Source organism: Chrysoperla carnea, chromosome 4 (genome assembly GCF_905475395.1).
Source record: "Chrysoperla carnea chromosome 4, inChrCarn1.1, whole genome shotgun sequence".
Classification (NCBI taxonomy): domain Eukaryota; kingdom Metazoa; phylum Arthropoda; class Insecta; order Neuroptera; family Chrysopidae; genus Chrysoperla; species Chrysoperla carnea.
The window spans coordinates 64832604-64850462 of record NC_058340.1 but is presented as its reverse complement, the minus strand read 5'-3'; the positions used below and the strand labels follow the sequence as shown (position 1 = coordinate 64850462).

The 17859-nt window shown below is 29.1% G+C and overlaps 1 protein-coding gene across 1 annotated transcript; it reads left to right on the top strand.

Moving 5' to 3' along the window:
- The first annotated feature begins 18 nt into the window (after nucleotides 1-18).
- Nucleotides 19-17652, top strand: LOC123298863 (serine/threonine-protein kinase ATR). The gene is made up of 23 exons (XM_044880957.1): nucleotides 19-62; nucleotides 578-906; nucleotides 2176-2401; nucleotides 2720-3157; nucleotides 3455-4321; nucleotides 4556-4805; nucleotides 4878-5251; nucleotides 5829-6600; nucleotides 9386-9476; nucleotides 9537-9645; nucleotides 10108-10346; nucleotides 10432-10735; nucleotides 10833-11276; nucleotides 12172-12388; nucleotides 12579-12744; nucleotides 12805-12958; nucleotides 13035-13315; nucleotides 13535-13664; nucleotides 13725-14069; nucleotides 14297-14577; nucleotides 15404-15843; nucleotides 16073-16236; nucleotides 16303-17652. Exons 2-23 carry the CDS (start codon nucleotides 596-598, stop codon nucleotides 16861-16863), a joined length of 7164 nt encoding a protein of 2387 aa, XP_044736892.1. The 5' UTR covers nucleotides 19-62; nucleotides 578-595; the 3' UTR covers nucleotides 16864-17652.
- Nucleotides 17653-17859: the final 207 nt, after the last annotated feature.

Below are 17859 nucleotides of genomic sequence, written 5' to 3'. Positions count from 1 at the left end.
GTGAATAAGTAAAACTGTCAAAATATTCAAAATAAATTCCAATTTCAATGCTTTAATAATTTGTAAGTGGTATTATTTAATTCAGCTTTAAATCAATCCAAAAGCTTCGTTTAAACTTTATAAAATATGTTTTTACATTAATTTTTTTTTTTGAGACATTACTAATTTTGTGACTGAAACGGTCACTAAATTAGGGACGAGTAACATCTTTTAGGAGAATAATTACGGTTATAGAGTAAGAGCCAGCCCCTGTCAGACGTAAAGCGTATTCTCACTTTTGTAGGGAACAGTGTTTGGGGGTTACAAACCTTGACTAACGGTTCCTTCGGTAGGTATCAGGTAATCTAAGGGCGCAGTACCTGAACTCTTTCACGTTAAATTATAAAAGCTGAAATTTACGCAGAGTGTTCAAAGGACCATTCTTAGTCAATATTGAAAAGGGTTTAACGCTTTCCATATCTTTTTTGGCTCACTTTTTTATACACTCATGCGAAAAGTTTGCGCCGAAAAGAGATTTAAAGTGGGCACCTTCAAAGAAACATTTGGAATTTATAATTTTACTTAGTTTATTTCACAGGTGAAAAAATTTCCCAACATGGAAGTTGATGATGGAAATGAAACTAAAGATGTTTCCTCACTGATGGAATCAGCACTTCCAACGTGGAAAATGTTATATAACCCGCTGACAACATTACTCAAAGATTTAAACCATGCAGTAGACGATTTAGAATATTTGCTATCAGAATTTTTAAGTTTTGAAAATTCATTTAGCGCCATATTCGTACCACGAAATAATTCTAATTTTAATGCTGATGATTATGAAGACGTCGAACAGAAATATTTCTCATTCACGTTATGGTTTCAAGGCAGTTTATTTTATTTATTAACGTTTACACATTTGAAAAAGTATTTATTAGTTTTTTTTATTTTTGAATTGTTTTTTATTTTGTAACAAAGGCAGGGGAGATTACATAGCTTTGTAAGGCGACTTAAACCCGCCTGTGATCCTTTAGTAATTTATTGAGAGTGAACGAATATCGTCCTCATAGAGTTTTATAAAATTAGATGATATTTGTTTTTTGTCGTAGTACGACGATATTTTGATTTTTTTAAATTGTACTCTTGAATCTTAAACCTTAGATATTAGAATATATTGACTTTGAAGAAAATCAACCCTGTGAGGGGTTCCAAAGCTGAAAAACTTTCGAATACTTCACTACATTAGCTATGAGTAACTCTTATTAGACGATTCTAGAGTGCTAGAATGGTCCAATAAATATATATAATCTAGGTACCCTCATAATGCACACATTTTAGGCCCTCTCGATGCCGCTACAAATGTTATTACTATTATGTTCTGACGAGGGGCATATTATTGATTTTCGTCTAAGAGTGCGTAATATTGTAGTCAATTACAAAGAGGTGTAATCGATTCTACGCCTTAAGAACAGCTAAGTTATAGCTGGCTCTATGGGATTTTAACGCTATAAGATTTCAGCGCCACGAGCAAACAAAATGTAAACCACATATGTTAGATTCAGATGATTTTTTCATTGAATGAAAAGACAAAACCTGCCTACTTTATTTTACATTTTAAAGTGCTGTGCCATATTTGCCCCCCTAGTCGTTTATAATTGCGATAGTTTTATACAATGTGTTGCATTTAAGATGAAGACACTCTCATACTTTCGTTATTTATAAGAATATCGATTTGATTTGGGTAACATATTTTAAGATACTTAACCGAAATTAGAACTTTAAACTCAACCTATTACAAATTGACAAATAGGACCCATTCTTAATATTTTGCCTAGCGTCAGAGGTGATTAGAGATATCGAAAAAAAATTATTAGAAAACGTTGCTTAGAATATTTTTTTATACCCATATTTATTTTTATACGCATTTTTATTTTTTGTTTTGTTTAAATTATCAATACAATTTGACCAGTTTTTACATTTCATAGCACACTAGTTATAAAAGTTTATATTTTAATTTGATTACTAGTGTTTTCTTTCTACCTTCTTTTCTATCGCCAGAGTCTTTCTTTGCATTAAAATCCCATATTCATTTGAATTCGTATGCTACTTTCATTCGAAGAGTTATAGGATCGTAATATTACAAAAATTTAGTTCATACAGAAATTCAAGTCCTCAAAAATGATGATTTTGTTTTAGGATTCACCCATTAGCAGTCAAATTACAAATAAAAATTCTTACAGTCGCAACAACACATCCGCATTTATATCAGAAATTATCAAACGAATATTTAAAATCGTTAAAAACAATTCAACAATCGAAAAACACCGAAATCAAACATTTTCTAACCGAAATAATAGAATTAGGGGGCGAAATTAAATTAACACCGAATTTTGGTACGCTAACACCTGACAACGAAAATAATGTACTTCTATCGTTAATCGAAATTATTGAATATATTTTACGCCGTGAAATTAATTATTCAATATTTTTCAATTCGTTTATTAACGATACATGGAATACGTTAATTCAAATCGTAAATACATCGTCCATTCATGAAATCCAAAAGAATTGTTTACGTTCGTTAAATATCATTTTGAAAACAAATTGTTGTGTCGAAAAATCGACATCACTATTGGAGACATTTTTTTTGAAATTTATACAATCGGTTAAAAATCTCGATTATACATTTATCGACATCGAATTTAGTGCAGTTTTATTGGAAACTTTGGATATATTCAAGCTTAATCAACACGATACAAATATTTTATTAAACATTTTACATTTATGTAACATAATCACGAAAAATTGTTCCGATAAATGTTTAATCGAAAATGCTGAAAGTTTAACACGAAAAATTTTATGTGAAAATCCGTTTGTTATTAGTAACGATTGTGAGTATATTGATAACGATTATACACGAATTGCGATTGAAGTACAAAAGTTATTAAACCAGCAAACGTATCAGAATCAAATTCAGTTGGTTTTCGATTTAAAGTTACCTGTTTTAAATGAACTAATCGAAAAGTCACAAGTCAATTCCATTGAAGAAATTCAACAATTTTTAAATTCACTGGAACGGATTTTCTTGGTTATTTTGGAATCTACGTACATGTGTGAAAAATCGATGAATTTATTTCGTATACCGAAATATTTTAATGAGGAAATTCTTATTAAAGTGGTCAGTTTCGTAAAATAATTCGTAGTTGAGATCATTTGAAAAAGACGTATCTTACAAATTTGTAGTATTTAATAGAAGGGAGTTGTTACATGCTAAGTTGAGATTTTTGATAATAACTTCTGAGGCCCGTACTCAGAAATCATCCATGGAGAGGGCTTCAAACTTTTGTAACCTTACTTATATTTTATGGACTAATTTGACTGGACTTATATCTATATTTCCGTCTTTTCCTTATGACCTTAACTCTGGAAAGATTTTTCGAAAAAGATGCTTCAAAATAAATAATTCTTTTTTTAGATTTCTAAATTTCAATCAATAGATTTTCATAAACTAGAAGATAAGTTAAACCAAAAGATAATTGCGAAAAATGTTTATTATTTAATTGTATTAACAAATATTACAAATTCGATAAAAGTACGATCGTATTTAGAATGGATATCGAATATTCAGAATAAAATCTCGAATCATCCAGAAATTTGGTTATTGACGTATATTCATTGTCAACAGAAAGAGTATTTGAATAGTTTAAAAAATTCTTTATTATTTTCTAAAGATCAGATTCAACCAAATCTCGTTAAAAACATTCCATTTTTAATCGATGCTGGTGCGATAGATTTACAAAAGGCGCTAAATGAATGGTTTAAGCCATGGATAGAAAAAGTAATGATGTTTACTAAAATGTTTACTAAATTGGATGAAAAGAAAGTTAAGCTGATTGAAGAACAAGAAACTTCGATAAGCGAAGCTTTGACAAAAATAATTTGTATTAGTAGTAAAGAATATATCGTAGTTAATTATTTCGATAAAGAAATTCGCTACGAAGTGATTTGTGCACATTGTAAGATTGTAAAGGATACAGAAAATCAAGAAAGATATTGGTTCAATAATCGTTTACATTCGATTGGCCAAACAATATTTAAAAGTTCGATAAATACTGATATGAATTTTGAGAAAATTTTGCTACCATTGTTAAAATTATTTCAACCGCACTTCTTAAGGTTGTTGACAAATATGATTACTGTTTTAACAGCCGTCTCATTCCATTATACAAAATTAATTACAGCAGATATGGTTCGAAGTTGGATTGAACCGGATCATTTGGATCAATTGAGCTATCTTAAACTTGCATGTGAAAATTATCCTAAACTTATTGCAAATATTCAGGTAAATTTCATTTAAGGCAAAGAGAGATTAATAATAGGTAAAAACAATCCTTGAAGCTGTTTGTATGTCTTGTCCAAATTTATGCTGAATCAATGCACAACTTTTTAACTTTTTGAAGCACACCCCTTTCAACCCCTTACAGCCCTTTTTCGCATTAATTATTTTAATAAGTTGTCAATAAAAAAATTAACAAAAATTGAATTGTAATTTTGCGCTGTTTTTATAATTTTTTAGAATCGTACTTCATTCGATCCAAAACTTAAAGAAGAAATATTCGAAGATTGTGTAAAAAGCCTAGTTCAATGTACCCGTAAATATCTTAATCGTACGCCAAATGATCAAATGAAAGATGTACAAATTATATTTATGGAAATGCTTGTAGAATTTGGGCATATGAAAATTATCAAAAATTCAACGTTAATTAGCCTAAAATTATTGGTTCATTTTGCATTAAATATTAAATCTACTTGCCAAGAATTTGCATGTATTTCTATCGAAGATTTAGCGCATGCACTCGATTTAAGTAACAATCAATTTTATATTGATTATAAAAAAGATGTTTGTAAAACAATTATTGAATTAAGCGTTCTTAATTATGTGGAACAGAAAGTTAGTTTTTCATCACCATTACATAAACTATCACGTACATTTGGATTTTTAAGTTTGAATGATTTTATCGTACAAGAAGGACGTTATTTATTACCGTTTTTAATACCATGGATTGTAAAATTACCATATTTGAAAGCGCTATTGGATTCTATATCGGATATGACATTGGTCCCAACATCGGAATTAATTGCAAATCAATTTGGTAATATTTATCCGCATATTTTTATTAATGAAACAGATGAAGTGTTTGAAAAATGTATGAAATTTTTGAGAACAATTTCAAAAACTGATGTGGCTACGTTGAGACGCAAACATTTTCGGGTAAGTTAATTATATTTAAGTTTAGGGTATTCCACTATTTTTGAAAAAGTACTTCAAAATGTTGATTTTGCCAATAAAAAGCCACCAAAAATTCATTTCGGAAAAATACACACGCTTTCTTGCCAAAAACTTAAATTTTAAACCTTTTTTAAACTGTCAAAAACGCGGGCATCCAGTTTGATGACGTAATATGGGTATCATTATACGAAATAACACAAATAAGTTTGACAGATGCATTCATAGACATCTGATTATAATAAATATAAATACTTATTATTTATTGATATATTATACCCAGCTGTCTACACTGAACTAACTGATGGTCTATGACCCATACCGCTATGACATCACAGCAGAGCTTACCCGCGTTTAGGTCACGTGATATACAGTTTAAAAATTACGATTTTTAATTTTAATATTTTAAAAGAAAATTGTGCTTTTATGACTCCAAATCAGAATATTTAAATATATTTTTACATAAATTTTAACTTTTTTCAAATTTCATGATTTATTTTTGACTAACGATTACCCTATTATTTAATTGAAATATGAAAGAAAAGTTATTTTTTATTTTCAGATAATATTCAACGAATTACTTTTATACTTCCATAAAAATCCAGAGCGTATCCTCAGTGGCCTTAAAATATTATTTCAGGATGAAATGGACATACAAAATAATCAAGAAGTAATACAAGCAATACAATCTCGTTTCCTGGGTCTTTTAGTATACTTCGACTCAAAATTAAATAGTAAACGTGTTGCTATATCAGATAAACGTAATGCCCTCCAAAGTTTACCTGTAATTATTAAATTAATCGGTCCCAAGCAAATTACCCCATTACGTTTTAAGGTAATGGCCACATTACATACCACATTACATTTAGAGGATATGGAACAATTAAGTTGTTTAGTATGGGATGCGTTTATAAAAAATTGTGATATTGATGCGATTGGACCTTTATTATCCACAGTTTTTACATCATTGTTACCGTTACATCAAAATTTTCCCAGTTTGATTAATGAGATTTTTATGTATTTAGTTTGTAACCACGAACAAGATTTATGTGAACATTTACCTGATTTATTTTTCGTAATTGAATCGAATGTTAACGATCGTATTAAATCGATCGTACAAAAATCATTGAAAAATTATTCGAAAATGAATTTTCGTGATCAGTTACAATTTTATTTGAAATATTTACAACATGATAATATTGAAGTACGAATTCATGGTGTCAATTTTACGACGAAGTTGTTGGAATGTAATCGTGAATTGTTAAATGAATTAATTTTGGGGAATAATGGTCTGGATCCCATTGTTGTCGAATTAATTGATTTATTGATTACAGGTAAGCGAAACTTTTAGTATATTTTAAATAGTTTTTATTTTATTAGTGCTATAGCCACAGATTATAATTTATTACATAAATAGATAGGCAACTCTACTGTACATGAAATGTTGTCCAAAAAGCCCCCTGGAGAAAGACACTTACAATAAACTTTTTTTTTTCTTTAAATTGCGGGAATTAGGTAATATTCGAAATATTTCTATTCAGTTTTTTTAAATTTTTTTGTATTTATTTGTCTTCTAATTAAATAAAGTGACGTTTTTTAAATAAAATAACAAATATTAATAAAATAATAATTTATTGCAATATTTGAAATAAAATAGCATTTATTTTAATATTAACATGATTAATAACAATTAATTATTAGTTTGATGTAAGTTAAATGCAATGTAAAACCATTTTATTTCGTTAATAGTCAATTACAATCACAATTAAACACTACCTAAATGTAATCAACACGATTAACAAGACCTAAACGCTAAAATAAACTCAGTACATACCATAAAAAAATCGAAAAATAATATAAACACACTTAAAACGACTAAATTACACTAATTAGTTTATGAACAGGGGCATACTGAAAACGACCAAAATACTTATATAATGTCACTATACACACAAAGAAATTTAACGAATTTTGAAAGACGTATTGTTTATTTATTGAAAATATATAAAATATTGTTTCCCCAACAACCATTGAAATGCATAAATTATTATCAAAACTAATAGATGGCCTTCCACGAATATAACGTGTAGAGCCACCTGGAGAAAGGCACTTTCAGAGAACGAAAATAGTAAAAATTTTACAGGGAGTTGCAGTAGGGCGATTCACAAACATTCATATCTATCGTTTTCGTGGTAATTATCACAAAGAGCGGTACTTATCGTCAAATGCGATTCACAAACATTTTTTACCGACGGTGGCGGTGTGATACTTATCGTCTCTAGGCGTTAACTTAACAACAAATTTTATTCTCGTGGTAAGTATGTAACGTCTCTGTCGCTTGGGCAATGACAAGATTTTAATTAAACAAATGTCAAATTTGATTACAAAATAAATGTCATATGCATACTAATTGATTTTATTTATTTATTTATTTATTTTTTTCTATTAAAATTGCAAAGTGCATAATAAAATTTCTCAAATTTAAATTTAATTAATATTAAAAAGATACTTTAATTAATTAGTTTAGCATAAGGTCTTTATTTATTTCTGTGCTGTGTGGTGTTCTTATTTGATAGTTAGATTTTAGGTAAGTAATTTTCTTTCGTTATATTCTATTCGTATTCTTAAAATGATATTGTTATTTCAGTAACAATGTATATTGTTATCTCAGAATTAACAAAAAAATTTCTTAAAGTTATTTCAAGCATTGTTTATAAAAAATGTTACTGATATTTGCAAGATGGTTTTTGCAGATGATATTTGCAGACTAATTGTTTTATTTAAAAAAGTTTTGATATTTAAAGTTTCTTTGATATAAATTTTTTGATCTTTATAGCAATGGCTTACACAGAAGCTGCAGCGGACCTCCTCGATTTCCATAATAAGAGTCAGGATACATTTTAATTGATAATGACGAAGATGATGGTATAATATAACAACCCTCATGATGTGGCAGTGTCAGTTCAAAATCGTTTGATTATGGGAGAGATGTAGGATGCATTATATTTATAATATTTTTTAATACATATAATAAATATTCATATTTTTCTAACTATTGTTTTTTTTTTAATCAACCCACAACCAATTAGATTACCTTTGTTTTGATGATTATAGAATACTTACAAATACATCGAGCTAAAAACTAATTGCCCTTAATGTTAAAAGTTTTCGGATGTTTAAGTTTAACTCGTGGTTAATAAATTATATTTCATTTTCAAAATATCACAGACGATTATGTCTTAATCTAATTGATAGATATAAATAATCGATTCGTAAAATTAGGTTTTTGAAATGACGATGATAATACCGGTATTTAGGTTACAACTAAATTAAAAAAATTCATTTTATTTCAAAACTTTATTAATAAAAATATTTACATTTCAATATATATTAATTCAACATTCTTTTTTATCTAATTCTTTTCTAAATTATTTTTTCCTCGATGAGTTGGTGAAAATTATGTTCTTTTTTCTAATTAATTTCAAAACTTAACTAAAACGAATAAAACAAAACACACATACGCACAAAAACACGAAATTAAATGATTATCAAAAATAAAAATAGTATATTTTAAAAATTATCATTATTATTATTTTTATTTGACACATTTAGTTTATTTACATGTGAATTTAGTTTTAGTAATTTTTGTTGGTTTGTAACAAAAAGTAACTAACTTTTATTTAATAATTTTTTAATACATATAGAAGTCTGTGAATAAAGTCGATAAGAAATTTAACGTTTTTTTCACTAACATAGAGTGTTTGTGAATCACCATGACGTTAGTGCAAACGCCAAAAAATGATAAGTATCATTTCTGTGGTAATTATCACGAATGTTTGTGAATCGCGCTACAGATCTGTTTTAAATTAAAAACTATATAATCTGTGACTATAGCAGCTGCCTGAGCATACTTGAAATATTCTCAATTTTTCATTGAAATTTGCTAACAATTAGAAACCGAATTAAAACTCTTGACGATCGTTAAAGTTATTATTATCGGCTTGATGATGCTTTAGAATCGATAAGCAAAACGCGTAAGATCAACGAATACGATACACGGTTAGATTTATTGAAAATCGACATCAGAGTTGTAATTTTAGGTTTTTTTTTCATTTTTAGGTTTCACAGAAAAAAATAAAAATTACTATTTAGCTTGTAGTAAATGTATTGGTGAATTAGGAGCTATGGAACCGAGTCATTTACCTAAGAGGTATCAGATGATTTTCTTTTAAATAGAACTTGAAAATTAAAGTCGAAATTAAAATTCTAGGTATGCAAACCATAATGAAACTTTTACTTTTACAATTAATGAAGATAATTTTGCAATAAAAGCTTTAAATGAACTTATTCGAGCTTTTCAATCTGAAAAATATAGTCAGGTAATTGTATATGATTGAAAATTCTAAGAATCGAATAGTGAGACTAAACCTAAGCACACACGATGCGTTTGTTTTGCTTTATCAGAATGTTTCGTGCTCATATCACGTCGGGATCATCAGTACGTGTGTAATTTTTTGAGTCGCTAATTAATTATTAAAAAATTTGTATTATTATTATGGGAGTTAGCATGGAAGTACTTTAGTTGACAGTTAGTTACTATGCTGGACACACTGGTGTCGTTCTTTGTATATTATCTTAACCCACGAAGTCTTTCTACCGTGGACAGTGGTGCCGGAGAATGCTTTAAAATTTATAAACCTATTTAAATCTTAAAATAGGGTTGACATGGGGCACCATAAGATCTTACTTTAAAATTAATTTGCAACCAAAATTTGATTCTTAGATATTCCATTTTAATTTTATATTTATTTTGGCGGAGTCCTCATTCAAGCTGTTTTTAGAATATGGATTGTTTTGCACTTGCCATTCAAGAAATATTAAAATCATATAACGTGAATCCTTCAACAAACCCAACATCTAGTTCGAAAGTAATATGGAATCACTTTCCAGAAAATCAACAACAAATTATGCAACCATTATTAACATCTAGATATAAAATTGCATTCCAAGCAGAAAAACCAACAGGTCATCCACTGTTCCAATCGGATAATACAAAAACTTTTATTGATTGGATTCATCGGTATGCAATTTTTTTGGGGGAAGGTTAGGTAAATATAAATAAGCATTTTATAATTTTTCGTGTTTTTTTTTTTTTTTTTTGATAGATGGATTGCAAAATTAATACCGCTAATAAAAACAGAAAGTTGTCGTTATTTGTTCGACTGTTGCCAGCCGAGTCTACGGAAAGACATGCAAGTGTTAATGTTCTTTTTACCTTATATTTTATTACATTCCTTACTTGAAGCTGATGCAATGGATCGTAAACATATTTACGAAGAAATGATGACAGTGTTCGAAGCTTATAAAAATAAGAAACAGAATATTGATGAGCATCGTCAATTTAAACCATTAAAATCAGATTTGTTACGATATATGCCATCATTGCCAACAAATGAACAGATGACATTGGTAATTATTATTACTCTTTCATTCTGATCTTATTTTTATTTCTCCTGCATGTCCCGATACCAGACCAACATGACCTGATATAAATTTGTTTTTTTAGGCACAAGCTGCAAAAATTGTTTACGTCTTATTAGATTTTCTACTGCGCTGGCTTCGTGAGTGGGAGCAACAATATTGTCCGGGTAAAAGTCCCGATAAAGACCCACAATATATAAAAATCAATAGTTTTATGCAGAAATTTTGTAAATTATCAATTGCACAAAGTAATTATAATCATGAAGAATTTTCACGTGCCTTAATGTATTTAGAGGATTATGTGAATGAAAATCCAAATGATTTAGAAAAACAGTTAGGATTTTTTACACGAATTTATGTACAATTGGATGATCCTGATAGTGTTGCAGGAATACGATCTATTCAACAACAGGAACCCTTATTGGAGGATATGATATTAAGTCATGAAATTTCTGGTCAGTTACATGATGCTACTGCCTGTTATGAACGTTTAGCGCAAGAAGTTCGTTTACATCCACAAACTTTACAGGTAAACAAAAATCTATCAGTGTTGCCAAATTTCAATTCTCAAGCCCACTAAAAAGGCGATAAAAAAACCACTAGACCGCAGTATTACCAGAATATTTTTCGATTTTTATCACAAAACTTTCAATAATTAGTATAATGATATTAAACTAGCTAAAAGTATAACTTTGTAATTACTCGCGACTGGTATCATATAAAATAGATCCATATTATTATGCGCTGTGAAAATATTCAATTCATTTTTGATTTTAAATTTATAACAAATACAACAAAACCCATCTTTATTAATTTTTAAATCAAACCAACGATGATGACATACATTACATACTTCAAAATTTAAACTCTTTTAAGCAATCTCAAAAGGATGATCACCCATTAATGATCGATTACGATCACGTTCTTTACGACTCGTCAACGTACGACGTCGCGTCGTGGCATTTTATTGCTAAAATAACAATTAGTTAATAAATAACTTTAAAATTATAATAACTATAATTAAAATTTTTTCATAACTTGTATTAATATCACTTAATTTTTTTAGTTATTCTACTGTAGAACTGCAAAAATTAATTGTTTATATTTTGTTATCGAGTTTTTGGTACAGATGGTACCACTGTCTCTGCATATATATAGATATATACATACATGTAATAAATAAAAAATATTGTTGTTTTTTATTATTTATATAATTTTTTCTAAAAATAATGATTGATAACACATCTAGGCATAAATATGGAACTACAACATTTCATTTCATGTCTAAATCTTTTGTATTTTTTTTTGTAAAGTATACCACCAAAAACTTACATTTTAACCTAGTAGAGGCTCGCTTCGTTCGCCTGAATATTAAATTATTTTCCCACTGACAAATTTTTATTAACTTGTGCTTGTGTTTGTAGGGTTTGATACGATGTCATTTGGATTTAGATAATCCGTATACTGCACATCGAATAATTGAAGGCTTGGATTATGACTTTTCTACAAGCTTATACGAATGTAAGGTGGAAACATTATGGCGATTACATGATTATGATAAATTGGAATCAGTATTAAATAATTTGGAAACTCGAAAAATGAGTAATTGGAGTGTGAATCTAGGCAATATTTTATTGAATTTTCATAAAGGCATGTACTTTTTTTTTCAAAAATTTTCATAGATATCTATGGGATATTAACGTTAAGATGTCAGCGCCACGAGTAAACAAAATGTAAACCATACCTGTTAGACTCAACTGATTTTTTCATTGAATGAAAAGACAAAAGAAGAAATGTTATTAGAATAACTTGAATGTAATTCAATTTTTAGGTAATCGAGAGAATTTTTGGAAAGAACTTGCGGAAACAAGATATCTTGTAGTACAACCATTAAGTGTTTCGAGTCGAGATGAAGGTAGCTACGAAAATGGCTACCCACAAGTGATGAAACTTCATTTATTAAATGAACTTGAAAAAGTTCAAAATCTTGTTGATCTGTAAGTTTAGAATTTTCAAGATACAAACAAGCGTAATCGATTTCTGTACCTTTTTTTCAGAATAACCAAGTCTTCGAAGAATGTAAATGCATGTAGTGTTATGGTTGATAAACTTATATTAGAATTCGATCAACGGGAGAAACTTGTTCAATCAAGTGTACGTGTTTTAGAACCTGTTTATTGTTTACGACGGACTGCGTTGCAACAAGCACAGGTATATCGAACTAAATAAGTTAAAAAATTGAGTAAATTATCTTTACAGGATCTCATACTAATGAAACGTATTTCAGGAATTATTAGAAAAGAATCATTTAAAGAATTTAAACAGTGTTTTCAATAAACACATCGGCAATTATTGGTTAAAAAGTGCTCAAGTTGCACGAGTTACTGGCATGTATCAACAAGCGTACATTAATTTATTGAATGCTGAAAAATATAAACCTGTAGGATTATTTATTGAAAAAGCAAAATTACATTGGGCACGAGGTGAACAAGAAATTGCATTTAGTATTCTAAAACGCGGGATAGAAGCTGCTTCAACGACAAATTCAACTGATAATATTTCTATGAGGTTTGTAAAATTAATGTTTAATCTTTTCTTCTTTTTCTGTTGGTTTCCGTGGCTTTTCGTCATTGCTACTCCTCTTCTGGAGGCAAGATAGCCTCTGCATAAGTAAGCTAAAACTTCTAAGCGAGAAAGTCTTTGAGAGAGAAATTTTTTCATTTAATGACAAGTTTACATAAACACTTGTATTTTCTTGTATTTTCTTCACCATCACTTATATTTTAGGAAAATTATTGCTGAAGCCAAATTATTGGTAGCTTTATACAATGAAGAAACGGCAAATTTAGATATGGAAGCAAATATAGCCAAATATAAGGAAGCTGTTGAATGTAATAAAGAATGTGAAATGAGTATGGTTAGTAATTCGAATATTTCGAACTAATTTCGAATTTTTCTGAATGTAATTTTTATTTAGGTGTATTTAGCACGATATTATGATAAAGCATTATCAACAATGTCCGGAGATAAAGATGTTGGAATAGGTGGTGATATGCAACTTCATATGATACATAATTTTGGTAAATCGTTACAATATGGTAAAGAATTTTTATATCAATCGATGCCACGTATGTTGAGTATTTGGTTGGACTATGGAAGTCGACAATTCGAGAATAAAGATAAAGAAACATTCGAAAATAAAACGTTAATTGTTTTAAAAATGACTAAATTAATTAATACATATTTGGAACGATTACCCACGTATATGTTTCTATCAGCATTTTCACAAATTGTTTCCAGAATTTGTCATCCACAAAAACAGGTTTGTAATAGTTCCGAATTTTGAACTTTTTTATGCTAGATGATTTTTGGAATGAAAGGTTAGAAACCGTCAAGAGCAAGCCATTATATGTATTTTTCTTTTAATCTCAAAGGTTACAAAAATACAAAGAGGCAAACAGGCGAAGAATGAGATATGTACTCAAAGTCGAATTAGTTTGTACGAAAGAGCTAGAAAGGAAATAATTCAAAAATTTAATTTTTTTTTAGGTTTATCAACAATTAAAATCGATAATCGTAAAATTAATCCAAACATATCCACAACAAACTTTATGGATGATAATGTCTGTTTATAAATCAAGTTATTCAGTACGTGTGAAACGATGTCAGGAAATATTACAAGATCCACGTTTAAAAGCTGTTCCAGGATTGATGACGCTCATACAAGATTTTAATCGTTTAGCTGAGAAATTAATTGAATTATGCAATAAACCGATTAGTAATGGTGTGACTACAACTTCTGTTTCAACATTAATTAAGTCATTACCAAGGTACAGTTTCTATTAGTCTAGGTCCAGACGTAATACTTGACAGTCATTTTAGAATTACTCGAACCCGGACCTCTTGGATTCATGCCAAGCGCCTTAGTTAATAGGGAATATTCATGAAATTTAAATTTGGTTCAAATATTTTTCTTCCGTAACTTTAATGACTGGATATTTCAACTAAACCATTATTTTAGTAATTAATTACTTTTTAATTACTTAAAATTAATTAATAAAAGTGCAAATTCAGTGAAGGCACTTAAAAATTTCTAAAACGGAAATTCAAATTTTTATACGGACGTGATATCATAGTACGGGCTTGTCAAATTTGTTGACATACTGTATGATATTAATTACTTACATTTTATATGGTATTTCATTAAATTATACTATTCTACGGCTTTTTATTAGAAAACTTAATAATAACGAGTGTAAATTCTGTGTTGTAAATTCATTTTTTTAAAGTGTCAATTATACATTGAACTGTCACCAATTGACAGATCACGTACTTATACGTCATGAACAGAGAGCGCCAAAAAACCGCGTTTAAATATCTCAAAATTATAATGTATTTGAAATATTTTTTTACACTTAAATACAGCATTTTTAAGCAGTATTTATATTTTTTACTTTGTTATAACGGTGTAAACAATGAATTAAAAATATAAAAAAAAAATACATGAATATTCCCTATTGGGCCATACGAGCTCTAGACACTTTCTCTATTTACTTTCCTTTGTTCTTTTATTTGTGGTATTATTATTAAACACGATCTTATCCATTTTCCTAAGATTACAAATTTTATATTATTATAATTATAATTATTTTTCAGATTAATTACAGCCAGTGAATTTAGTAAAATAATGGTTCCAGTCGAACAATATTTAAAAATGATATTACCAATCAATAACGAAAACTTAATCGATTTTAATCCATATCCTAAGAAATTGGTGTATATTATAGGTATTGACGAGACTGTAACAATTATGCCCTCATTACAACGTCCAAGACGAATCACGCTGTTAGGATCAGATGGTAAAAAGTATATGCATATGCTGAAACCAAAAGATGATTTACGAAAAGATTTTCGTTTAATGGAATTTAACGGTGTAGTTAATCAGTTTTTGTATCAGGAATCGGAATCAAGACAACGTCGTTTACATATTCGGACATATGCAGTAGTTCCATTAAATGAAGAATGTGGTATAATTGAATGGGTTTCCGATTTAATACCATTTAGAGCCATTATTTTGAAGTTACATAAACAAAAAAGTAGGTTTCTAAGTTTTTTGTTTTGAAATTTCATTTTGAACACCTCTTGGATCTCATATTACTTCGCTTTACACTCCGTGGATGATAACACTAGTAGATATTATTCTTGAAATTCATTTGTTTCCCGCCTTGAGGGGAGGGTAGGTTAGCTTTATGTTGCAAAGAGGAGTGGACGAATGAGATAGGTGGATTTAGATTTGACACATCCTTATTTCTATTAATTTTTCAGATTCATTTGTTTCGCCTAAAGAACTACGAACCATGATGTGCAATATCCGAGATAGTTTGGAGAAGAAAAGACAAGTGTATTTGGAACTATTGTGTCCCAAGCATCCTTTAGTGTTTCATGAATGGTTTCGTCTAACGTTTTCAGATCCTTATGCATGGTATCAGGTAGTAAATTTGCTTGTATCTGCAGTATCCATGAATTCTTCCTTTCATTAAAAATTTTATTTCCAGGCGAGAACATCATACATCCGTACTACAGCCACCATATCAATCGTAGGCTACATTTTAGGACTTGGTGATCGTCACGGAGAAAACATTCTATTCGATTCCACAAACGGAGAAACAGTCCACGTTGATTTTAATTGTCTTTTTAATCGCGGACAAGCACTGGAATGGCCTGAGCGTGTACCGTTTCGTTTAACACCAAATATGGTTAAAGCAATGGGACCTTTGGGTGTTGAAGGAGTATTTCGACGTTCCTGTGAAGTTACGTTGCGTGTATTACGTTCCCAAAAAGAAACATTAATGTCTATTTTAAAACCATTCGTATATGATCCATTAGTATCGTGGCCAAAAACACATGCCGGTCATTTAGATGCAAATGCAGAGCGTACAAATGAACAGGCTCGTGATCATGTGCGAAATATTGAATCTCGATTACAGGGTATTAAAGGTGGGGGGAAACTTCCAATACGGTTATCGGTTGAAGGTCATGTGAATAGTTTAATTTTAGATGCAACCAGTATTGATAATTTATGTCAAATGTATATTGGATGGGGTTCATTTTTATAAAAAAAACTAGGTTCCTCCTCCATCTTCGTTTAAAGTTCGTAAAATGGTCATTAACTTTTGAAATCTCATTTTTAAGCTTTAATATGTATTAAATAAATCTTAGAACTTACTGGAAGGATAGCGACCTTTGAAATTTTTCGATTTAATGCACCGTTAACGATAAAGTTTGCTGTTTCGTTAATTGGCGCTTCTTATTTCTAGAATTCCTCGACTAATATTAGGAAAAAATAAATTTTGATACTAAAAAAAGTTGTAAGAAATACAATTTACTATAATTTATTATCAGATTATCTTCTCAAAATTAACGATACGTCAGATCGAAAAACGGCAAAGTTTTTTTTATTTTAGAATTTCGTAAGGAATTCATAGTTTCTGTTTGGTCCGGTGATTTAATGACATCATGAATATTCATTCACATCTAAAGTTGTATTTTCATGACGCTTGGCGCTGAGTTTGGATATCAAATTAGGTCACGTGGTAGTTTCACATCGTAAAAAGCTACACATAGGAATTGCTTTTAATTAGTATATCTCGAGATATCAACTTTCGATATTAATAAACATTTGTATCACTCCTTACAATTTGACGCTAAAAGCCAGTGTCAAGCGTTATCATGAGGTTACATCTTAAGAGTGGTTGGTTATTCCTTTTCTTTGTGTATAAGTTCTAACATTTTAAAAATATAACATCACATTAAGAATTAAAAATATACTTACATTAAATTTTTACTGAGTGTATTAAGCTGAATTGAATTCAGCCATGACCTTAATTACCAAAGAATTTCATGTAACACGCATTTTAATATGACAGTTTTATTTTTTAAATGATATTTTTTCAGAAATGGAAAAGTTTTAAAAGTGCCTTTATGTTATCAATGTATTCTTTTAATGCCTAATACTTTAAGATTTTTATTAATTTCAATATATTTTTATCAAATTATTTATTTATTTTTTTCACTCATTCTTCTTTCTATTTCTAAAACTACGTGTCTAATCT